The following is a 25973-nucleotide window of genomic DNA, read 5'->3' on the forward strand; positions in this document are numbered from 1 at the left end:
CTCCAACCTTTAGTTGGCCCCCCACCCCGCCACCACAAAGGCCAGGTAGAACTTTCTTACCCCCCCAGCACAGGTGATTAATCATGGACAGAGGCAGCCTCTCAGTTGAAAGCCAGCTGAACGTAGCACCTGCCATCTGTTCTGCATTAACTGTTGCTGAAAGGCCAGCAGCCTGTAACCATTTAGAAAGCACAGCCCTCTGTGCCTTCTGCCTCTTTCTCTGCATTTCTCTGTGTCTCCAGCTGGTAACCAAGGGGCAAATAGATTTAGGAAGCAGCGGCAGGGATCTTCCCTGAGCAAGGCCATGGGTTTCAGATGCCAGGGGCTCTAGACGGCCCGTTTCGGTGGGATTCTCCGTGGACTTCTCTGCACTCACGGAGGGACTTCAGAGGCACAGAACTAACAATGTGTGGTGGGGCTTCAGGGGAGGAAAGAACTTGGAGAAGTCCATTTTGTATTCGCTAAACTCCCTGCCAAGGTAGGTGCTGAGAAGACCTTTACAAACTCTGCATCTAATTATCATGGTTTCGTCTGCCTGATCACAGTCCTGTCTGGTTGTCCCTCTTTATTCCTCATAGAGATTCTGGGTGAAGAGTAAGTTAGCAAGGACTGCCACAGGATAAGCTTGATGGTTTGGATGGAGAAGTATGGTTTGCAGCCCTCCAAACAGCTTGCCCTGTGGAGAAGCAATATCTTAGGAGAGAAGTTTGTCAATGAGTCTCATGTCAAATGTAAACAGCAGGAAAGCAAGAAAATTCCACTCTGGAGAGTGAATTGCATTCACCTAGTGTACTCATTTCTTTCCCCCTTCGAAGTCCTAAATCTTCCCAGTTAGTATTCCGTTTTTTTAAACCTATCAAACTCAAGTGTAAAAATATGTGTGCCCTGTGCCAGGGACCAGAGCAAAGGTCCAAGGTCATAGCTGGAAGGCACGGGGGCCACTTTCTCCAAGTCCATGTTGGGTTAGGAGTGGGGTCAGTATCTCACCTGCCAATCTCACAATAAAATTTCACAAATGAGCAGGATGAATGAAATAATCAAAACAAAATATTTTAAAAATGAGGCATGGTGGGATTTTCCAGTGCAAATGCATTATAGTTTAAGTCTCACTCTTTTAAGTTTCCTCTCCAGAGGATAAAGAAAAGAAAAATGATTGAGGTTCATAAATGAATGAAGTTATTTGAAAGATCTTGCCATTTTATTCAACTCATGTTATGAATTGAATGAAAAATAGAAATTTAAGCCTCTGGAAAATTTTTAAATAAAATGCCAGATATGGTAGAGAATGAATTATGTGGACTGAATTCGCCCATGTGTACAAAACAGAAGCACACAGTTTTTAATGCTTCCCAAAATAGACGGAATGCTTAAAGCAATGTTGCATAGAATCGTATTTTCATATAAATTCAATCTTTATATAAAATTGCTAGTTTTATCTTCCTACCTGGGTTCAGAGTTTAGTTTTCCCTTAACTGGTTTGCCTTGATTCATCACCTGCTGGGTGTTGATATGATGAACATCAGACGTTTGATACTTTTTTAGCCTCTTCTCCTCCTTTTATTCCGTGTCCCCAGATAACCAAAGTGTGGCTGAATAAGAGAGTTGGATGTCTCAAAATAAACCCACCCAATTCAGATAATTAACCCAAATGCCCATGGCTTTAATTTGCATGTTTTAAATGGCAATTTATAATTTTCTGATAAAGACGCAATTTATAATTTTCTGTCTCATCACATCCTCCCTTCCCCCAAAATGTCCTGAATTTCTGAGAGTGTGTTACCACTTCCAAAATATACATTCTCCCCTGTTTTGGCTTGACTTCCAGAGCTGTTCCAATTTCATGTCTCTTTAGTTTCTTCTGGGAAGCCTTATTCCCAGGGTCCACTTTCTGCCTCCAAACAGTACCCAGCATTGGGGAATTTAGCACCATTATAATGATAATGATCTCAGTACCTGCCATGGCCTGGGATCAGGTTTTGTGAAAAAGAAGCAGAAATGTTTCTAGTAAAAGCCAGACTAGAAGCCCTGAGAGTCCCTATAAAAGGAACAGATTCATCTTTAGTCTTTTGGACTTTGTTTTTCTTTTTTCTTTAGCTACTTTTATTCCATTCCAGGTCAAGAGTTTATTTACTAAGTCAATAGAGAAAGATTGGGAAACTGTCTAAAATATACAATGTCTTCCCACAATATATATCCATCAGAAAGGCTGGGGAAAGAATGTCCTGTACTGAGGTTAAGTACTGTGGAAAAGACTGGCTGGCTATTCAACGAACCCATTTCCTTCTCCCAGGCAGATGGCTAATTTCATTTCCCAGGATCCTTTGTGGTTAGGCAAGGTCACACGACCAAGTTATGCCAAGAGGATGTGGGCAGAAATGAATCATGCCTTTTCAGTCATGGCCCCTGAAAACGTCACATGCACAGATCATCTTCACTCCTTACCTCAACATTTTAAACCATAGATTGAAGTGGGAGGAGCCACAAGATGGAAGGAGGCTGGGTTAACATCCCTTTTGGACTTTATATGAACAACAAGTAAATGTCTACTGTGTTATGTGTTGGAGTTTATTACCACAATGAATTAAACTTAACTAATACTGACCTTGTAAAGAAGGATACCATGAAAAAATTTCAAGGATTCAAAATCCTAATGACCACTTGCTTTCCGTTGGCTAAATGGAAACAAGGGAAACTCTAATTTTTCTGTGGGAAATTTATCTCCTCAATCTGTCATTACTAGTTGCCAAGAAATGTCATGAAAACATGAAATTTCTTGATTGAAAAGGATTCTAAGTGCAAATCACCATTAAGATGGGGGAGAGGAGGGCAGGAGGTCCCTCAGCATACTCAGTGGAAAATGCCATTTTAGATGCTTAAGAAGACCTTCTTAGCTCTATTTTGGAAATACACTTCAGCTCGGACAGAGAATTAGCTGGTGCCAGTCTTTGCTGATTACTGTGTGAGTCAAATGCACATTTGAGCTTTGGATGGTGTCTCCATAGGAAACCTTAAGTGAGGGATTCAGCTACTACTTGGATAATTAAAGGAAAAACTCCATTTTTGCTTCTGTGATTTGGTAGCAATAACTTGAATTATCCTGCTTACTCATCTCTATATTAGATGGTGTCCAGAACAAGCCTTAGCATATGTAATCATGTAAAACTATTCATTTATCAAAAGAATAGAAAAGGAATTGTACATGTTGGCTTATGCATATTTCTACCAAGGAAGTGAGCATAACTCCAGTATTAGAACCAAAACAATTCTATAAGTAACCTCTAAAGAAATGATACTATAATTATTTATAGAGAGTGATTAGAATTCAGGGAATCTGCTTAGCCCTAAATTTGGTCATTCAGTTTTCATTCATTCATATACTTGATGCTTGCATGTGTGCTCAGTCACTCAGTTGCATCCAACTCTTCACAACCATACGGACTGTAGCCCACCAGGCTCCTCTGTTCATGGGATTTTCCAGGCAAGACTACTGGCATGGGTAGCCATTCTCTTCTCCAGGGATCTTCCTGACTCAGGGATTGAACTTGTGTCTCCTGCGTTGCAGGTGGATTCTTTACCGTCTGAGCCACCAGGGAAGCCCATTTGATGCTTAAGGCACAATTACTAATAATTAACTAACCACTACCTATTTGGAGGACTGGACTAAGGTGTGTGTGACTTACATAAGAGCCAAGGATTGCATGAGACAGAGGAGGAAAGGATTATTTCCTGCCTGCAGCATTAAGATAGGGCTTAGGAGCCTGAACAGAGGTTCAGAAGATGAAGAGTGTGGGAAGAGATGAGAGTCTTCTAGACAGAGGAAATATCACATGCATGCAGAATGGTGGTACCAATGCCTTGTGAATAGTTATAGGATATGGCCAAAGCTTAAACTGAATGCGGGGCGTCACTCATCCAGCCAACATATATCGCTTGAGGTTGAGAGAGTGTCGCTGCCCCCATGGCACTTGTATTCTCCTGGGGGAGACAGACAATCACCAAAGAAACAAGTACATAATTCTAGGTGGTGATGGACCCTATGGAGGAAAACGGTGTGGAATGAAGGAGTAGATAGTCACCCACAAGGGAGGGGGTGATACTTTAGGAAGGATGGTTATGGTAAGTCTGGGGTTGGTGGCACAAGTTAGAAGGGTCACTCCAGCATCAACACTCCCTCCCCCATTCCAAGCTGTTCTGAGTCCAGATTTCATCCAGTCCCCAACTTTCAGTCTGAAGTTCAGAGAGAGCTGGAGTAGCAGAAAACCCAAGGGCATCTGTGTCTGGTTTTGGGAGTAAGGAAGGTCTGGGTGGTGGTGCAGGGGTCAACAATGAGGAAAGTGGAAGTTGCTGGAAAGCAGAAAGGACCACTATTGTTTTCTCTGATTTTGGCTTGTCTGTGTTTTTAAATATGATCTGGACTTCATCCACTAACAAACATCCACTCTCCCTTTTCCATTTTTGTTCCCTTTTTTGAACAGAAATCACAGTCCTCTTTAACCCTTTGGATATTCTCAGTGAATAGAACCAGAGATTTTGCAGGGAAGCAACAGAACACTCAGTTTTAATTTGAGAATGGGCAATGTCACCATGGACTAGTGATGCTATACTCTAATCAAAAGGTGGGTTTAAAAGACATCACCTCCCCAGTTCAGGAGTGGAGAGCCTCCCCACACCATAGGCCAATATGCAGAGGGAAAAAGAAGAGCGATCACATTAGCTGAATCTTCATTTCTTAATCTTGCCAAAGACAGCATGGGGACGTGCAAACAGAAACCCAGGGCTGAGGTCACAGCTTCTTCACAGATAGAATGCTTTGAATACCTCTCAAGTCATGTAAGAAATAAAAAGAACCTCAGAGAATCAGTGTGAGGAGGCCCTCTATTGGGGAGCTTGTCTATTTAACACTTCCTCCTCAGATCTTGGGCTTATCACAATTTTTATTTTCTAAAGAGCAAAGGAAGCTCCGCTTGAGGAAGAATGCCTGTATCGGCACAACGATAGGGGTACTTAGATCTAATTTGGGGGGTCAGTTACCCCATCCCTCTCTTACTGACCTTCCTGCTAATGTTTACGAAAGCCTGGGTCTCATACTGAAATATTGAAAGTGGAGAATTGAGGTAAATATCTGGATAATATCTAAGTTTGATTTGTAAGATGATTGAAGAAGGAAGCTGGTAATACTAGTTGTCTCATCTTTTTGCAGCAATAATCCCAGAATACTATATTGGGAAAACATATTAAATTACAAAGGTAAGACAGCTTGTTGTGTTCCGTCCTGTCAAATCCTGTATAGCTAATTGCTTTACGTTGAGGAAGAACACAATTCTTTATTCCATCTTGCCACCCTGCCACCCAGAAGCTCCTATTTAAGAGCCAGACAAGTGTGATTTTGAAGAAAACTAGAAGATTCTATTTTTAGAAGAATCTTCTATTTTTCTTAATTGTTTAAGCACAGGAGATTTTATTAGCAACAATGAAAATGTATTCTACTGAAGTTGGATATTATATATTAGAAATTGGAACTCTGTATTTATTTTCACTTGTATGTAAGTTTCCACTACTCTGTCCTCTCTAAGGAAACCCTATTGGCCACAATTATAGACAAATCAAATATTGCCATGTATATGATAGCAAAGGGACTTCCCTGTTGGCTCAGATGGTAAAGAATCTGCCTGCAATGCAGGAGACACAGGTTTGGGAAGACCCCCTGGAGAAGGGCATGGCAACCCACTGCAGTATCCTTGCCTGGAGAATTCCATGGACAGAGGAGCGTGCCAGGTTACAGTCCATGGGGTCACAAAGAGTCAGACGTGACTGAGTGACTAACACTTTCACTTTTTTATGACAGCAAAAGTGGCTTTGTGATTCACAGAGTTGGTGAATTCCATCAGCCTAGCACTGAAGTAACAGCAGGAAAAGTTGGTGAAATCACAGAGATCCTTTTTTCAACAGCCATTTTGGTGAGATAAGGAATGTGTTAGCCAATGGAGCAATCCATTTTGTGTCCTGAGGTGGAAAGGTTTTTTCCATCACTTTTTCAGGTGACTAATGTGGGTTCAAGTTTGAGAAGCATGTTTCTACATAACAGAACAGAACAGGGGGGCAAGCATATGCAGAGGGAAACATAAAGAGAACAGAGGATGGGATTCTGGAGAATATAGATGGGGAAGAGGACCCAGTGGAAAAGGAGAGGAAGGACAAATAAAGAAGAATGAGAAAGAAGAGCATCTTCCACAACTAAGGGAAGACTGTTCTCAGGAAGAGAGGGTGAGGTGGAGACATCCGTCCATTTTGGCTGGAGGAGCAGTGGCAGGGTAGGTGGGCAGTGGTGACCTCTGAGGGAACAGAGTCCAGGGAAATGGGCAGAGGACGAAGGCTGATGTCTGTGTGGGGAGGAGTAAGGGAGCTGGCAGATGGGCCATTCTTTCAGGAAGATTTGCAGCAATGGAAGGGATGTGACTCAATGGCTATTGAAACAAAAGGAGGGGTGAGGGGAGGCGTTTTAGGAGGGACGAAATGATCAAGTTCATAGTTGAGAAAAGGGGCCAATGCCATTTAGAAGGTGGGAAGGAAGAGAATCAAGCACAGACGTGTGGAAGAGATAAGGGTCTTGTATTTGCTGAGCTGAAAGGGAAACAGAGAAGGTTTCAACAAATATTTGTTGAGAACTTGTCACTGCCAGGCACTGTTCTCAGTGTAAAGATTAAGACAAAATGCTCATTCTCCTGGAGTTTACATTCTAGTGAGGGAAACCAGAAAACAGGCAGATCTGTGTATTATGTGTCAGGTGCTCATAAGTGCTATGATGACTGAAGCAAGGTGAAGAAGATTAGAGGGATGGGTGGCAGGTGTGCAATTTAGGACCCAGTGGCTCCTCTCATGAGGCTGATTCCAAGCAGAGATGGGCGGAAAGGGAGGGAGTGGGTCACGCAGGTGTTGGCTGAACATGCTGTTCCTGGAAGACCAGCAAACGTGAACACCCTCTGTAGGAGCTGATCCCTGGGTTCCATGAAAAGCAAGGACACCAGCTATTCTGAGCAGACCAAGCAGGGGAGAGAGTGGTGGGAAATGTGGAAGATCACATCAGAAGAAGCCTTCAAGTCCACAGTCTGGACTTTTATACTAAAATGGAAAACAGTAGGAAACTCTGGGTGGAGCAGTGATCCGGTCTGAGTGACTTTGTCATAAGACAGCAAGCATGGGGAATCATTCCAGTGATCTGGATGAGAGTTGATGGAGGGGGTGGTGGAGAGCGAGAGGAGAGACCCGCATCTGGGTTTATGTCAAAGGAAGTGCTGCTGGATTTGCTGCTGGAGTAGGTGTAAGGCCTAAGAGATGGGGAGATTCCAGAGTGCATAAACACTCTTGGAAAAACTAGAGAAGGGAGAGGAGAAAGGAATCGTTTGCTTTATTGGGTGCTTACTGCGTGTCAAGCATCATGCTGAGTTCACTATTCTGTATTACAGCACTTAATCCTTCTACAACCTCAGTTTATAATGAAGGAACTGAGGCTAAGAGAGGGCAGGCAACTGGCCATTGCATGGAGCAAGTGGTGGCGGGGACCAGGCCCCACACAGTTAGGCTGCAAAGCACCCTAAACCCTCCACGTGATACAACTTCTGTTTTCTGTGAGAAGTGAAAGGTGGGGGGACAGAGAACCCCAATCAGCGGTTCAAAAAGAATGGTGACTGATTAATTGAAAAATATGCATCAAAGGTTTAAATAAATAATAAGATGACAATTGTAGACAATGCTTCCTTTTGGGGAGTGGTTGGTGGGGCTTGGGGCTCACCCTCCTGCGGCTGTCTGGGCTGTAAAGTAAACGACAGAGCTGCCATCTTTCTGGACCTCTGCAAAAGTGGTGTCCATCTCTGAGCAATCCCCATAACTGAGTGACCCCTTCTGCAGTTGCCACAACTGGCGTGGGACTGCCCCCCAGCTCCTAGTCCTATGAGACAAACATTCCCTCCATCTTGTTCAGCATAAACACTGACCTGAAATTGAGTGGGCCGGCAAGGTGAAAGTTGAATCATGGAGTATTTATTAAGCCAAGCAGTGGGCTGGAAACTCAGAGGAACATCAGATTAATGTAAGACACAGCTCTTGCCCTTGAGGGGCTCACAGTGTTGGGGTTTGGTGGGTGGACCATTCAACGTCCAGTAGGATGGAGAAACCAAATCTCCACTTTGGGTTCATTGTGCTGTACAGGGTGATAGGCCAGGGGATGAAAAGGACCTTGGTGCTTGGGAATGGACTGGGCTGCTTGCAGCCCTTCAGCTTGTGTGTATTAGCTCCATGAGGAGCCTGGCTGCAGTCAAGGTGGCTGTTTGTGCATAAACATTGTCATTTCACTGGGACTGCTATTTCATCTTTGAACCTTGGCTTCAAAGGAACACTGACCTTATTCCTGCAGCCTGCCTTTCTTTGAAGCGTATGGCTTTGCCTTGCAGATTAAAGAGAAAACATTCATCAAGGAAAAGATCTGGCCAACTGCTCCTCAAACTCAACCCGAAAACAAAGCCTTGAAAGGGTCCTATCAGAGCAGGAGGGGAGAAGGCTGAAGATGAAGGCTCAGAGCAGGGCACTTTCTCAGATCCTGTAAGGCAGCTCGAGGTTGATGTAGTGCAGCCCTTTGAGCTTTGGGCAACTTTACCCTGGGAGTTGGTCTATCTCTGCAGAAAGGCGTGAGTTAATGCAATGTTCCCAACCAGTCTTGTTTATCTTATTTAAAGCAGGCACTGTTGTCAATGGGGCCAGGGTGATCATTCACTGTGTGCCTTTGAATTGTTCAAAAGACATAGCAGGCTGAACCATCTGCAACTTGGCTGATGATTCTATCAATTTTCTTTTCTATCATTTTCTTTTGTTCATTTCTTTGAAAAGAAACTGTTCAATCTTTCTCCCTGCTTCCCCTATCTAGATTCTGAGGACACAGACTGTACACATAGCCTTTTCTCTTATTTTTTTCTTTCTGTTCTCTCTTAAAATGGCAATAAGACTGAAGAGAGACACTTTAACTGGGAGGTTAAAAATAATGAACAAGCAATTCTTTAATTATGAGAGTAAGAGAGAAAACTAAAGGAAATATCTCCCTCCTTGGAGGGAGAAAAACTGATGACAGATGGCTATCAAAGGGTTTACAATCATATCTTTGAATGTAACTTTCCTGCAGATCTTTTTGATCAAACAGAATGAGTTCTGTTTGTGATGAAGTGGCAAAGCTGTCCAGAGGCAGAAAGGAAAAGATTGTAAGTTGGGTATGTGTGAATCAATGGATGATGATAACATATACACTACAGGCATCACAATATTGTAAAGTAATTAGCTTCTGAATAAAATAAATAAATAAATTAAAAAAGAAAACAAACAGAAAACATATAACCTACAGGGCTTAAAAAGTCAGTGATCTTTATGAAGACATAGGCTAATTTTCAGAGTAACCTTTTTCTAGTTATTTGTCTTTAAAACAAGATCAATGGATAATTCTGGTCATCACAGTACAATTCATTTAACTTGTATTGTAACTTAAGTCTCAAATAACTTTTTTTCATTAAGAAATCCACGCAGTCAACAATATCACTAAGATGACTTTGCAAGAAGCCAGTGGGTCCAGACCAATTTTTTCACATAACCTGGTAGCTCATGTGGGAATGGAGACAAGTCTATTTTGAGTTTCAGTTTTAAAAGATTGAATGATAAATGCTTATTCATGTCCATATTCATACCTATTAATTTACTACTACCACCTCCCCAAGTTCAGGTGGGTCATGTGACTAGTTTTGGCCAGTGGATGGTAAGCAAGAAGATAAGCATTACTTCCAGGCTGATGCTCTTTCTTGCTACCATGGTGATTATGGAGTCCATGTGTTGAGACAGCCAAGCCTCAAGCCAGCAGCAGCCTGAGTCACTTCCCATGAGGGGAAGTGGACAGGGAGTTGTCCAATTTGTGTTAGATCTGATATTAGATCTACGAGCAAGAAATAAACCTTGGTTCAGTTAAGTCACTGTGATTTTCCAGCCTTATTTGTTACACTGGCATAATTTAGCTTATCCTGACTAACCCAGGACCTTGAAGGAAATCTAGTCTTACTTCACTTCCATCATAAGAATCCTTCCTACAGTATCCCTAAGATAGCGCAAATACTTCTTGAACACTTCAGGAATAATACCGAGTAATCTAGCAAGCAATTATATAATGCTTACCATAGATAGAATTGTTTCAGTCATAATGAAATATTTTATATGTCTTATTTTACCTAATTCTCACAAAAACCTTAGCTCATCAATATCCTTTCCCTTATTTTGCAACTGGAGGAGCTGAAGCACAGAGAAGTAACTTCGAGTTGAACAGATCAATGAAGACACTTGCCTAAGGCCACACAGCAAGTTAAGGAGTATCTCAGGAATCAAGTTCTGGCAGCTGCTTTCAGTTTATGCCCTTAAGCATTGCACCACGGATAGACCGGAATCACATTTCCTTTTCACATGAACTATTCAAATCACAGAGTCATAAAAATCCCAAAGGCAAGGCTGGAAATGACTGTAGAAATCAGTCAATCATTATATTTTACATGGAGGAACAAAGTCACCCTCAAATCCATTTTTTCTTTAGTGAAAAAGAAGAGCCTATCATTTCTTTTCAACCCAGTGACCTGGGGAGCACTAGCGCTCAGCAGAAGGGCTTCAGGGACCATCAGTTTGGAGGTAGGTAAGGGCTTCCCTGGTGACTCAATGGTAAAGAATTTGCCTGCAATGCAGGAGACTTGGTTTGATCTCTGGGCCAGGGAGATCCCCCAGAGAAGGCAATGGCTGCCCATGCCAGTATTCTTGCCTGGAGAATCCCATGGACAGAGGATCCTGGTGCGCTATAGTCCATGGGGTTGCAAAGAATCAGACACAACTGAGAGACTAACACTTTTTCAAAGACACTACGTTATCGATATTAGCCCTGTTCTAGCCCGTTTTATATAGTAGGTTTCTGGGTACAAAGTATATGTGAATCAAGTATTTTGTCGCTTTAATAATATTAAACAATGATGGACCTCTCCATACTTCTACTGAAATAGTAGGCTCGCTCGGAACGTTGCACTAAACATTGTAGGGTTTCACATCAGCTGGGAGGTGGGGCAGGGCACATGGAAGGTAAGCCCAGTGGGCAGTTCTGCGGCCAGGATAATTTGCTGCTTCTATAAACACACTCACTAGATTGCTTGACCACAAGAACTCCCCTAGTCATCACTGTCCCCTATTGTGATATACAGTAGAAGCTCTATAAACTATCTTAAAGATAGAAGGTGACGTCTAAGAGCCCTTGATGAAAGCATATTTCAAAAAAAAAGAAAAAAAGAGTAAGCTCATTTGAGTCAAACGAAGTAGTATGTCTTGGCCGTGGAGACCCAACATCAGAGAAATGGCTGATCAATTATTGTTGTGAGTGTTTTCTCTGTGTGTACTTGAATGGGGAGTGGCGGAGTCCTTCTCCCCAAACCCTGGTGAGTAATGATTGAAGAAATGAATGAATGAATGAATGAACAGATGGGCGGGGGATTAACAAAAAATATTAAATTGGCTAGTTCATTCTCAGGGAAACAAGGGACCATCCCCAGAAAGATAGGCAAACACACACCAAGGCAGGCTTCATTTTAACACGACTAATTAAACAAAATCATCCACATTTGCTGATCACATGAAGAGGTGAATTAGAAAGTGTTCGTTGCTTTGAAAAGGCATTGCCCTACTCACCCTTTCTGTGTGCTAATGACAGTTCCACTACATTTATGTACTCTGTACTATTATGCATTATGGACTATTAGCACATGGCTTAATTTACAAATTGGTTACATTAAGACAAAGCAGTATATTTGGGAAGGGGAGAGGTTGATGGGGAAGAAGTGAGGCAGAGAGGGGTCTAGGAAAGGGATTAATGGGAGATGGGCTTGCTGCAGACCCTCTTACCTTTTGTGGTCCCATCTAGTCCCATGATGAGTTTCATTACTCTGATGATTTGCTCTGCTATCGGGGGGCTCATGGACGTGGCATAAGCAGCACTATGGGAATGAGTCCGTAAATAATCCACAAGGTCCTTTAATGAAGTAGGGAAATCCAATAAGAAGGCAAATAAATCTGTGTTGGTGGACCCACCTCCACCCATTACAGCAGAAGACATTTGATTCTTGAATGCAGTCTGATTTTCCAGGCATATCACTAAGCTATGTATTTTTTCTATCCATTCTTCTTAGCCTCTCCCTCAACAACATAGAAGGTATACAAAAATAGGAGCTCCAAATTTAGAGTTGAGGTTTCTAAGGCATCTTCCTGACCCAGGGATCGAACCTGAGTCTCCTGCATTGCAGGCAGATTCTTCACATCTGAGCCACCAGGGAAACTCAAAACCAGATGTGTAAAGGAAAAACGGCTTCCTAGACATTTGTTTGGGTATCCAGGTCATGCGAGGAGTGGTTTAGTATTCAGGAGGGTACAAAGAATGACCTAGAATGTGTCTTTATTTTTGTCCTTGAGCATAGTACGTGAGCTTGTGCCCATGAGGAAGTAATGGCAGGGGAAGTAACAAGATATGCAGACTAATATATACAGCCAGGCTACCAGAAGGTAGAGGAAAAAGAGGGGATGTGCTGCTTGGGAGTAAACACGGGAAGCTCCAGTGAGGCAGTAGGATTGAGTCTTGAAGAAAGACAAAGATAATAAGAAAAGTTCCAGTGTAAGGGAGCAGCAGAAGGGAGAGGAGAGATTGAACCAACGTGGAGGTGAGGACAAGATAGACTCCAGTGTGCCGTGGGCTGGAGAGAACCACTGGGGTTTTTGCACAGCACTCTTTGGAGTGCTGACTCGCTGCAGGATGCTGGTCCCTACGGTGGTAGAAATGGTTTCTCCACGAGCATGCCTGATCCTTGGGGCTGAACCTGAGGTCAACAGTAAGCATGCTGAGGGCCTGAAGAAGCTCCAATCACCTCATTCTACAGCAGTGTGGTCAGGGGAGGCTCAGCGCTGGCACCCGGGGACCCTCAGCCTGGCTGGGATGACATCCACCTGGCTCACAGTCAGGACCCTTGGGGTGCCCTGCAGAAGAGCCAGTGTGCTCAGGGTGGCTCTGAGTGAGCAGTGGGGTCCACAAAGCGGCAGTCAGTTTTCTTCCAGGATCACGAGACAGCTTAGAACCCCACTTTGGTGTCTTCTCAGTCATTGCCTGGAAGGTGACCTAGGGGGAGCTCTGCTTTGTGCAGACCATATCCCCCTGACCCCCCTCCACTGGCCACACCCACTCCCACCACTGTGCTTGGCACCATGCCCGCCTGTCAATTTTCTCCCTCAGGGTGGGTGTCCTGGTAGCTCCCAAGTATGCATCCTTACCCAAGCATTTTAAGTGTACATTGTTTATCTTCCTATGAACTAGTAACTAAAGCTAGTAGTGACCTAAGTAAAGTACCTGAGGTCACTATGCCCTTTCCTAAACGTTCCCGCGGTAAAGTCAGTGGCCTGCCTCCCAGGCGGCTGGTGGTGTGATGCATCTGCCTGACCCCCTGGGGGACCAGGTAGCTCCAGTCCACCTGCCCTGCTCCCTTCAGAATGTGCTTCATCTGCAGTCCCCTCTCCCACACTCCTGATCCCCTGACTTTCTTTCTCCTTCACTTCACACTCTTCAGCCCTTGTTTTTTGTGTCTTCTTTTCCTTCTCCATAGCTCTACTCTGGTTTCCTCTTTAGGTCTTTTAATTTTAGAGTCTCCATTCCAATCTTTTTTTTTCCCCTGCTCTATTTCCTCCCTTCTTTCCTTCCCCCTGCCTCCCTCCCTTCCTCCCCCGCCCCCCACTTCTGCCCTATCCTCCCACCTCCACGCTCCTTCTATCTTTCTTTCCAGCAAATCTGTACAAGGACATGCTCTGGACTATGCTCTGCATGCAGGAACCTGAGAAGAGGAGGAGGGCAGAAAGCCTAGTCCCTGGCAGCCATTCTCCACTTGCACTAAAATCAAAATTAAGTTTCTGTTTGTTCTTTTGTTTAGTGAATCTCATAAGCGTTTTCACCACCTGACTGAGGCACCAACCACATGGTATCCAAGAAGTTCACTTTGGAGAATGGAGGATGAGGGGGCATCAGGGAGAAAGAGGGGTCATTTTCCAGAGTAGCTGCAGCCAGGCTGTTCTTCACACTCCTCTATGAGCAGAAGCAGGGGTTTTCTTTCTCTACTGAAAGCTGGTGCCTCCCGGACACTGGGTGGGATGCAGGAAATGGGATGATGTGGGCCCCTGTGGTCCAGGAAAGGGAGTTTTAAGGAGGTGACTTGGCCTTGAAGGACGAGTAGATTTGGATCGTTGCAGACGAGGGGAGAGGCATGGACATGGGCTAAAAGTAGGAATAAAGATGGCATGTTAATCAGCACAGAATGGAGGAGCCAAATGAAGGCAGACGGAAAAGCTAGTGCCTCCAAGAAAGGTAACGAGGGGTCGTTCCCTCCAGGGCAGGTCTGACCTCAGAGTTATAAGACAGGCTCTGGAGCCTGGATCACTTAGGTCCAAATCCTGGCTCTGCCACTTACTGATATGAGACCATGGGCAAATTACTAAGCTTCTCTGTGCCTTAGTTTTCTTCTCTGAGAAATAGAATAATGGTCATACTTTTTTCAGAGTCATTATGAGGAAAAGCATCTGCTGCATAGTGAATATCTGGTGCTGTTGGTGGCTATTGTTAATGGATGGCCAACTCAGAGAGTCTAAACACTCAGAGCATGAGGTGGGAGGAGGGGGTGCAAAAACCAAACACTTGGTGTGTCTTTATCCCAGCCCCCTCATCCAGCAGAGGGTCATGCTGTATGCTTACACCTCCACATATTGGTAGATCTGGGCATCAAAGGTTTGCACCCCAACACTTCCCCCATCCTTACTGGGTGGTAACAGTGAGAGTGAAAAGAAAGGAAAAGAGGCATTTCAAATAAGGGAGAATCTAGACCTGATGACAACAGTGGTTCACTGTAGAGATGGTAGAGCTGATGGGTCATGGATAGACCCAGAGCTGATATCCATGGGCTGCTTGAGGCTCCACTGTAAGAATTTTAAATGCATTTCACATGCATAATTACATGCATTAACTCATTTTAGCTTCTCAGTAACGCTATGAGTTAGGTAGTGTTTTGATCTCTACTTGATAGGTGGGGTCACTGTGTTAAAGAACAGATCAAAACATTATCCCACCAAAAAGTGGCTCGATAACAAGGATTTGGACCCAAAGAGTCTGGCTCTAGAGTCCCCTCTCCTCCCAGCCTTTAGCATCAGATTGTATTACTTCTTCAGAGCAGAGGAGCTGGCTTGGCACGGTGATGGGGAGGGCCCACGGAGGCAGGGAAGACCGTGTTCACTGCTACTCATGTGATGCTTCCTCTAATCCACAGAGGCTGCACCTCTGGGGGGAGGAGAGGAAGGGGAGAATTTCTAATACACCCACCTGTTCACAGTTCTAAGCCACAGATTGAATTATATCAGTCTCAAAATGTGTCCTATTACTTACTCTTATTTCTCCAAAGAGACTGGGACCTCCTTGAGAGTAGCAAACAGTTATACACTTTATTATATACTCTCTTACAATCTATAGTGGTGAGTATGTAGCAGGGGTCTGGTAAATACTGATGGTCTAATGGAAATCAGAAGGGTTTTAGGGACCAAGAGAGGATGCTGAGGGTCCCTGAAGTTCAGTCAGGGGGTACAAAGCTGTGTTCTTAGGAACTAGTGTAGCAATATTCTCTTAGCTTTGGGGCATTACTGACAAAGATTAAAGAAGCAAAACAAAGCTGACTTTGCCCCCTAAAGGTATGTCCTCAGTCCTCAATTTCCCTCATGAGTTGAGAAATTTCACAAAGCCAAGGTCATGTGCATCCTTAGTTTGGGTAAGTGCCTCATGGGCACAGAATCACTTCCTTTTAAGAGTAAGACTGTCTTGTTCACAATCTTATTTCTTTCAGACTGAGTCCACCTTCTCAAAATCTGAGTGTGTGGATGGAAGTTAACTTGCTTGTATGCTCAGAGAGGGGAGCTCCCGGGGGCACCTCAGTAGAGCATCTTCAGGGAAGCCTTGGTTCCTGGTTTCTGATTTGCTCCTATCACTCGTCCATTGGATGCCATGCGCCATGAATGAAGAGCTGGCTTCAGTCCTAAGCAAGGAGAGTCTGCACTGTGTTTTCCCTCAGGGAGAGTTAGAGGTCTTCTCAGACTGAAATTTCCAAGACCATCAGGAAGTGCAAAACCCTGAGCCTGAAGTTCAAGGACAAGAGTGGCTTTTCTGAGGAAGTCGAACAGGAGGCTCTTAGGGTAAACATCCTGGCATTCATTCCATGACCCCCATCTGCTTCAAAGGGCTGTAAATTCCAGTCAGGGCTGAGCATGCAGAGCAGAGGTGGCTTCTGCCTTTGTTGCCCAGGTTTCTGGGCTGATGTTCACACCAAACTCAGCTGCCCTCCCTCGGCCCCTCCTCCAGAATCCCAGCCCTGCACCCTACCAGCCCTGAGGGTCACCTTTACTGCATTCAGTTGCAAATCTCTGGTCTCCTGGAGGCTGTGAAAGCCCATGGTCAGCTCCAGGCACGAAAGAGGACATGGGATCTGTGCCTGAGAGAAACCTGGACCCCAGAAGTTGGGGTCTGTGCTGTTGACCCCCTCTCCTCGGCAACTGGGTCAATGCAAATTAAAAAAATAAGGAAACCAGCCCATCAGCTCAGGCTTTCTTCAAAGAAGCCATTCATGGCAGGGAGCTCTGACAGGTGCAGAGAACTTCCTCACATTTCACCTGAAGATCTTGAAAGGACAGAAAGCTTCAGTGTGGGCTGTTCATGGCTCAGCTACAGAAGCTTCGAACTCACAGCGGGCAAAACAGTGAAACCCAGCTGGCTCTTGAGAGACCCTTTTAGCAGTTTCCCTGGTGTCAGGAGAGTAGGCTGGGGCAAGGCAGAGATGAATTTCTGGGACATTTTGTTACTGGAAGGCTGGGATGAAGACAAAACCTCTATTCTCTGTGGTTGTATCTTAGCACCAAAGCAATTTTTCTCGTGTGTTTCCAAATATTTTTTCTTCCATGACACATCTGGTTGCTCATGCATGTACTTCTGACCTTGACCTGCTCCATAAAGATTTCTGGAGCCTCCTCAGTTCAGTTCAGTCACTCAGTCGTGTCCGACTCTCTGCGACCCCATGAACTGCAGCAGGCCAGGCCTCTCTGTCCATCACCAACTCCCGGAGACTACCCAAACCCATGTTCATCGAGTAGGTGATGCCATCCAACCATCTCATCCTCTGTCGTCCCCTTCTCCTCCCGCCCCCAATCCTACCCAGCATTAGGGTCTTTTCCAATGAGTCAACACTTCGCATGAGGTGGCCAAAGTATTGGAGCTTCAGCTTCAACATCAGACCTTCCAATGAACACCCAGGATTGATCTCTTTTAGGATGGATTGATTGGATCTCCTTGCAGTCCAAGGGACTCTCAAGAGTCTTCTCCAACACCACAGTTCAAAAGCATCAATTCTGCAGCACTCAGCTTTCTTCACCGTCCAACTCTCACATCCATACATGACCACTGGAAAAACCATAGCCTTGACTAGACGGACTTTTGTTGGCAAAGTAATGTCTCTGATTTTAAACATGCTATCTAGGTTGGCCATAACCTTCCTTCCAAGGAGTAAGCGTCTTTTAATTTCATGGCTGCAGTCACCATCAGCAGTGATTCTGGAGCCCAAAAAAGTAAAGTCTGACACTGTTTCCACTGTTTCCCCATCTATTTCCCATGGAGTGATGGGACCAGATGCCATGATCTTAGTTTTCTGAATGTTGAGCTTTAAGCCAAATTTTTCACTCTCCTCCTTCACCTTCATCAAGAGGCTCTTTAGTTCTTCTTCACTCTCTGCCATAAGGGTGGTGTCATCTGCATATCTGAGGTTATTGATATTTCTCCCGGCAATCTTGATTCCAGCTTGTGTTTCTTCCAGCCCAGCGTTTCTCATGATGTACTCTGCATATAAGTTAAATAAGCAGGGTGACAATATACAGCCTTGACGTACTCCTTTTCCTATTTGGAACCAGTCTGTTGTTCGATGTCCAGTTCTAACTGTTGCTTCCTGACCTGCATACAGGTTTCTCAAGAGACAGGTCAGATGGTCTGGTATCCCCATCTCTTTCAGAATTTTCCACAGTTTATTGTGATCCACACAGTCAAAGGGTTTGGCATAGTCAATAAAGCAGAAATAGATGTTTTTCTGGAACTCTCTTGCTTTTTCGATGATCCAGCGGATATTGGCAATTGGAAGGTTTCTCAAGAGACAGGTCAGATGGTCTGGTATCCCCATCTCTTTCAGAATTTTCCACAGTTTATTGTGATCCACACAGTCAAAGGCTTTGGCATAGTCAATAAAGCAGAAATAGATGTTTTTCTGGAACTCTCTTGCTTTTTTGATGATCCAGCGGATATTGGCAATTGGATCTCTGGTTCCTCTGACTTTTCTAAAACCAGCTTGAACATCTAGAAGTTCACGGTTCACATATTGCTGAAGTCTGGCTTGGAGAATTTTGAGCATTACTTTACTAGCATGTGAGATGAGTGCAATTGTGCGGTAGTTTGAGCATTCTTTGGCATTGCCTTTCTTTGGGATTGGAACGAAGACTGACCTCTTCCAGTCCTGTGGCCACTGCTGAGTTTTCCAAATTTGCTGGCATATCGAGTGCAGCACTTTCACAGCATCACCTTTGAGGATTTGAAATAGCTCAACTGGAATTCCGTCACCTCCACTAGCTTTGTTCGTAGTGATGCTTTCTAAGGCCCACTTGACTTCACATTCCAGGATGTCTGGCTCTAGGTGAGTGATCACACCATCGTGATTATCTGGGTCGTGAAGACCTTTTTTGTACAGTTCTTCTGTGTATTCTTGCCACCTCTTCTTAATATCTTCTGCTTCTGTTAGGTCCATACCATTTCTGTCCTTTATCGAGGCTATCTTTGCATGAAATGTTCCTTTGGTGCCTCTAATTTTCTTGAAGAGGTCTCTAGTCTTTCCCAATCTGTTGTTTTCCTCTATTTCTTTGCACTGATCGCTGAGGAAGGGTTTCTTATCTCTCCTTGCTATTCTGTGGAACTCTGCATTCAGATGAGAATATCTTTCCTTTTCTCCTTTGCTTTTCGCTTCTCTTCTCTTCCCAGCTATCTGTAAGGCCTCCTCAGACAGCCATTTTGCTTTTTTGCATTTCTTTTCCATGGGGATTTTCTTGATCCCTGTCTCCTGTACAATGTCACGAACCTCTGTCCATAGTTCATCAGGCACTCTGTCTATCATGTCTAGTCCCTTAAATCTATTTGTCACTTCCACTGTATACTCATAAGGGATTTGATCTAGGTCATACCTGAATGGTCTAGTGGTTTTCCCTACTTTCTTCAATTTAAGTCTGAATTTGGCAATAAGCAGTTCATGATCTGAGCCACAGTCTGTTCCTGGTCTTGTTTTTGCTGACTGTATAGAGCTTCTCCATCTTTGGCTGCAAAGAATATAATCAATCTGATTTCGGTGTTGACCATCTGGTGATGTCCACGTGTAGAGTCTTCTCTTGTGTTGTTGGAAGAGGGTGTTTGCTATGACCAGTGCGTTCTCGTGGCAAAACTCTATTAGCCTTTGCCCTGCTTCATTCTGTACCCCAAGGCCAAACTTGCCTGTTACGCCAGGTGTTTCTTGACTTCCTACTTTTGCATTCCAGTCCCCTATAATGAAAAGGACATCTTTTTTGGGTGTTAGTTCTAGAAAGTCTTGTAGGTCTTCATAGAACCGTTCAACTTCAGCTTCTTCGGCGTTACTGGTCAATGAAACTAAGCCATGCTGTGTGGGGCCACCCAAGACGGATGGGTCATGGTGGAGAGGTCTGACAGATTGTGGTCCACTGGAGAAGGGCATGGCAAACCACTTCAGTATTCTTGCCTTGAGAACCCCATGAACAGTATGAAAAGGCAAAAGGATAGGACACTGAAGGATGAACTCTCCAGGTCAGTGGGTGCCCAATATGCTAATGGAGATCAGTGGAGAAATAACTCCAGAAAGAATGATGGGATGGAGCCAAAGCAAAAACGATACCCAACTGTGGATGTGACTGGTGATAGATGCAAAGTCCGATGCTGTAAAGAGCAATATTGCATAGGAACCTGGAATGTTAGGTCCATGAATCAAGGCAAACTGGAAGTGGTCAAACAGGAGATTGCAAGAGTGAACGTTGACATTCTAGGAATCAGCGAACTAAGATGGACTAGAATGGGTGAATTTAACTCAGATGACCATTATATCTACTACTGTGGGCAAGAATCCCTTAGAAGAAATGGAGTAGCCATCATGGTCAACAAAAGAGTCCAAAATGCGGTACTTGGAGCCTCCTAGAAACTGTTATTAAGATTACAGTCCCTGTACCACTAACATTGACATTTAAAAAGAGAGTTAAGACCCAAGAGTTTTACTGTTTTCTAGATTTTTGGACCCAAGTGATTATTTCACCTCTCAAGATTTACTAGGAAGCCCATGAACATAGTGAACTTGAAATTATCAATGATTCAGAAAAATGTAAAGTCCTAGTGTGTACAGTTTAACTTGTTTATGGTTAATTTTGTTGCTTTTGTAGAGTTTAATATCTAGAATGTTGGATATTTTTTAATACTCCGCCGAATTGAGATATCTATTTTAAAATATTCAGAAAAAAGTATGTAAGATGAAACTCTGAAAACTGAATTTGAATTATTTAAACAGATATTAGAAAGATTTTTTTTTCCCAAAGATCTTTAACATTTGCCCAATCCTATGTCCTATCAATTAAAAAACAAATTCAAAGTGAAAATTCTTCACAAAATTCTTCAAAGTCCAGGGGAATTAAAAACTATGATTTAAATGGAAACTGCACATAATTTAAAATTAACATAATTTAACAAGTTAAAGGCACAGAGGAGCAGATACTAAGTACGATTAACTCATGGGCTCATTAGGCTGGAAGGAAACCAGTTTATCTGCATTTGACACAGGCTCACCAAAATGATTCCAGGCAGGTGTTTTTATCTGTACTGTGCTGTAGCTTAGTCGGGTTAGACTCTTTGGGACCCCACGGACAGTAGTAGCCCGCCAGGCTCCTCTGTCCATGGGATTCTCCAGGCAAGAATACTGGAGTGAGCAGCCTTTCCCTTCTCCAGGGGATCTTCCCGACCCAGGGATCAAACTGGGGTCTGCTGCGTTGCAGGTGGATTCTTTACCAGACTGAATTTTAAATCATCAGCGAACAACACGAGACACTCTCAAGAGGCCTCATATCCTGCTCACTCTCCACGCGTTGAAAACTGCCCCGTGTTTTCTAGGTTTTTCATCTTCCTGGTTCAGGGCTAACGGGTCTCTGCCCAACACTCTCTAATTCTCGCTGCCACCTAGTGGTGAATTCAGAGACTGCAGTGTAATATAGAGGGAGACGGAGAAGCGGCGGGATGAGACATCCTTCTGGTTCCAAGTATGTGAAGAAGGAGTTTTTAAAGAGCAAAAAATGATCCACATATTTTTTCTTCTTCCTGATTAAGGCAAATACTAAATATTAATAATTTTTACAATGGCTCCGTATCTACCGCAGATCAACAGAAGGTAGGTAGGCAAGAGCAAATGTACTTTTAAAATAGTCCACCTGCCTTCAGGATGGGGAGTACCTGAGAGAGCGTACTGAGCTGGGCCCGAACTAGCAATCAGGAGCCTCTGTTTCGAGCGGGTCGTCACATGCAGGAACTCTAAGGGGGGACATGGTGACAGCTACCAAATTTGACAGCATTTCAAGGATCCGCTCACTTCAGTTTATTCAGGTTCCTTTGGCTCAGGAAACAGAGTTAAGCTTCGTGAAAAATTTTGTAGCTCAGAACTGCTGCTAAAGTCATCACAAAACTACAAGCTCACAAAGCGAAGTAGCCTGGACGAGGGCTCGCCTACGTTTAGGACTCTGATCCCATGGCTTTGACAGTCGAGGAAGGGAACATGGAACCTCGCGCTAGACTTAGCTGAATTTTTTAAGATCCTGGGCATTCCCTATGTTTTTAGTATCACTCGATGAATTCCCGCAGGCCTACGGAAGGAGGCTGAACAGCAACACTTTGAGCTCAGATGAAAGTGGTGCTTTTTTAAAGGTAAAGATCACTGGGAGCTCTGAACATTTTAAGCATTTGTGCAGCATCTCATGGCCGGGTGAGTTGCCCGCAATAAAATCTGTTGTTTTAAATCATGGGCTTTCCACCCCCAGACTGTTTTCAGCTGTACTCCCTGGTTTGTCTAACTGGTTTACCAGGAGCCTGAACTCCTGTTCCTGTTGGTGACAGTGAGGAAGGAATTGGGAGTTTTAGAGAAGGCATAGAGCCACCTGCATACACTGCTGTGCCCTCCTCGGTGGAGCCAACGCCACCCCCACAGTCTCTCTGGGGCAGGTGTACACCTGGAGGAGAGGACTATCAGGATTTTTGTAAAACTGTTGTATGATGGAGCAGAGAACTGGCTTTTTGAGCCCTGAAAGTCAGGTTTTAATATTTCATTTTCTTTCTCTCGTCTTCTTCCCTCTTCTTTTAAAACCTTTTCAAACATTTGTTTCATTTTGGTGACCTCCTGGGTGTTGTTGGCAGTAGAATGTCAGGGATAACACTTACTCTAATTCCATCAGCTCAGAATCTTCAGTCACACAAATAAGATATGAGAGGATGACAAGATTTGACTCAAGGCTTATCCAGGATTGTGGGAGAGAATTATTTTGCAGAGCAAAATCTCTTATGGACCTAGAGACTGTCATACAGAGTGAAAGAAGTCAGAAAGAGAAAAGCAAATATTGTGTAATATCTCTTATAGGTGGAATCTAGGGAAAAGGTACAGGTGAACTTATTTGCAAAGCAGAAATAGAGACACAGATGAGAGATTGAACATACTGACACCAAGGGAGGCAAAGGTGGGTGGAATGAATTGGGGGATTGGGATTGACATATACACATTCTTGATACTATGAATATGTTCTTGATACTATTAATGTGTTCTTGATACTATGAATATGTATTAAGCAGATCACTGATGAGAACACGCTGTGTAGCACAGAGAACTCTACTTGGTGCTCTGTAGTGACCTAACTGGGATGGAAATCCAAAAGAGAGGGGATATTTGTATATGTATGGCTGATTCACTTTGCCTTGCAGCAGAAACTAACGCAACGTTGTAAAGCAACTATATTTCAATAAAATACATAAAAAAGATCTCCAATCTTGCCACTATTTTGTTAAAACTCTGAAAACCCACATCTTGTGGCAGAGGGTCAGTGTCTTCAACATCTGACCTCTGCCACTGTTCCTACCAGCCACCTTAAGTTTTTCCCAAACTACTCACAGTTCTGCAGCATCACTTCTGTGGCTTGGTAAACAGCATTCTCTCTTTTTGAAATATAAACCACATACCCCCTCGCCACCCTTGATCTACAAGGCTGACAGTCTTTCTGAGACTTCTTCGGTCCTGCACTCTCCTTTGCACTGTCTTTGCCTATGTGCACAGCCAGGGTTGTCGTTTCAGGATCATGGGATTACTCATCACAAGATGCTCTGTGCAATCGGAGGATGAGCTCCTTGATCTTCTGGGCCTCCCGTGCCTGTGACCCCATGGTGCCCAGGCCGCCTTAATCAGTCAGATGTGCTAGACTGAACTGAAGCCCTCAGGGAAACCAGAGGACCCCCAAGACTGCATTCCCAGGGCATTCAGGTTTTAAATAGATGCAAGGGATCTGTCTCTTACCTTCCTTCCAGCTATGTAACCTCCTGCGGCTCCAAAGCTTTTGGTGAATGTGCCCATAAATACATCAACATCTCTGGGGTCTATTCCAAAGAACTCCACCACACCCCGGCCAGTTGAGCCCACTGACCCAATACTGTGAGCTTCATCTATGTAGAGGTAAGCCTTGTATTTCTTCTTCAGAGCCACGATATCAGGCAGACGCACGATGGAACCTTCCATGCTAGGGCAAAAGAAGAAATGCTTGTCACCAGTGTGCACCCTCCAGAGAGGCTCTGTGTCATTCTCCCTTTCTGCCCTGACACCAAACAGGGATCACGGGGCATATTTTATTTGGTGGAGATGTGCTCTCAATCTATTGGAGAAGGAAACGGCAACCCATTCCAGTGTACTTGCCTGGAGAATCCCAGGGACGGGGGAGCCTGTTGGGCTGCCGTCTATGGGGTCGTACAGAGTCGGTCTATGGGGTCGTACAGAGTTGGACATGACTGAAGCTACTTAGCAGCAGCAGCTCTCAATCTTGTAAGGCTGCTCTGGCTTCGTTTCACTGGGGGGAAATTAATTTACATTCAATGGATTTAAGTGCTTTGAGTTGTTAAAGCTAATTCCCAAGTAAATAATTAGCCCCCTGTGCTGTTGATTAGCTTATTTGTAAAGGCAACTAGCATAACTAGACTGATCAGACTGGATTCCAGGGATTTTGATAATTTTAATTAAATTGCTCTATATCAATGCATTTATATCAGCCTGCTACTGTCTATTTGGCCAGGCTTCCCAGGCTGCGCTTGTGGTAAAGAACCCACCTGCCAATACAGGAGACATTAAGAGACATGGGTTAAGGCTTTCCTGTGGCTCAGACAGTAAAGAATCTGTCGGCGATGTTGGGTGATCCTTGGGTTGGGAAGATCTCCTGGAGAAGGGAATGGCAACACACTCCAGTATTCTTGCCTGCAGAATCCCGTGGACAGAGGAGCCTGATGGGCTACAGTCCATGGGGTTGCAAAGAGTTGGACACAACTGAGCAACTGACACTTTCACTTTCAAGAGACATGGGTTAGATCCCTGGCCAGAACCCCCTCCAGCATTCTTGCCTGGAGAATCCCGTTTTCAGAGAAGCCTGGCGGGCTGTAGTCCATAGGGTTGCAAAGAGTCAGACATGACTAAAATGACTTAGCAGCACGTCTGACCTAAACTCAGTGCTTGAATTGCTGAATATTAAAAGAAGGAAGTAAAAACACACAAAAAGGACTTCCCTGATGGCACGGTGGATAAGAATCCAGCTGCTAATGCAGCGAACACAGGTTCGATCCCAGGTCTGGGAAGATTTCACATGCTCCAGAGCAACTATACCCCTGTGCCACAACTACTGAGCCTGTGCTACAATTTCTGAAACCTCTGCTCTGCAACAAGAGATGCTACCTCAATGAAGCTTGTGCATCTCAACAAGCAGTAGGCCCTGCTTGCCCACGAGAGAAAGCCTGTGAAAAGCAGTGAAGACCCAGCACAGCCATAAATAAATAAATAAAATTATTTTTTAAAAAGAAGATCAGCACAGAAGTTACAGGGAAAGGCACTTCTGCCTAATATAAGGAACAACAAACAAACAAATAAAAAACACACAGAAGAACTTGAAGACAGCATTACCAGGGAAGTCCCTTAGGAATCACAGCGTTCATTAAAGCACAGGAGAAAGGCCTTAGGCTCTCCTGTTGAGTCCTTACTGAACCTGAAGGCTTATTTGAGGCGTCTGCTGGTGTCCCTTCTCTTCCTTTAGGGCAATGGTTCTCACCTGTGTGAGCATCAGAATCCTTTGAATGCTTTATTACATTTGAATGGTTTGTTACAAAGCAGGTTTCTGGGCCCCACCCAGAGTTTCCAATGGAAGTCTGGGATGGGTTGAGAACTTGCATTTCTATAAAGCTCCCAAGAGATTCCAGAATTTCTGGTTGCAGACAACAGATGTGAACCACTGCTATAGATCAACTTTTGTTTTAGTCCTAAGTGCTTAATTTTTCACGGCAGTTTGTAATTCGGTAAATTTCCTTGGGATTTTAAATTGCAAAATCACTTTAAGCTCTCCAGCAAAGGGAAAGACAGGAGGTAAATAAGCAAGTAAAAAGAACGTTCGTATTTACATGGCACCTCTGGAACCCAGTGGATTTAAAAGAACTTCTGTCTTCAATC

The 25973-nt window shown here is 44.1% G+C and overlaps 1 protein-coding gene across 3 annotated transcripts in view; it reads right to left on the reverse strand.

Moving 5' to 3' along the window:
- Window positions 1-25973, reverse strand: part of SPTLC3 (serine palmitoyltransferase long chain base subunit 3) — a 185034-nt gene that overhangs the window by 25547 nt on the left and 133514 nt on the right. For all 3 annotated transcript variants that reach the window (XM_081553423.1, XM_081553422.1, XM_081553424.1), the window contains 2 exons: window positions 23793-24012; window positions 11953-12079 (listed from right to left, as the gene is read on the reverse strand). In XM_081553423.1, the coding sequence (XP_081409549.1) occupies window positions 11953-12079; window positions 23793-24012 (347 nt within the window). The remainder of the gene's footprint in view (window positions 1-11952; window positions 12080-23792; window positions 24013-25973) is intronic.

Source organism: Giraffa tippelskirchi, chromosome 13 (assembly GCF_054371585.1).
Source record: "Giraffa tippelskirchi isolate mGirTip1 chromosome 13, T2T-mGirTip1v1.2.pri, whole genome shotgun sequence".
In the NCBI taxonomy this organism is placed as follows: domain Eukaryota; kingdom Metazoa; phylum Chordata; class Mammalia; order Artiodactyla; family Giraffidae; genus Giraffa; species Giraffa tippelskirchi.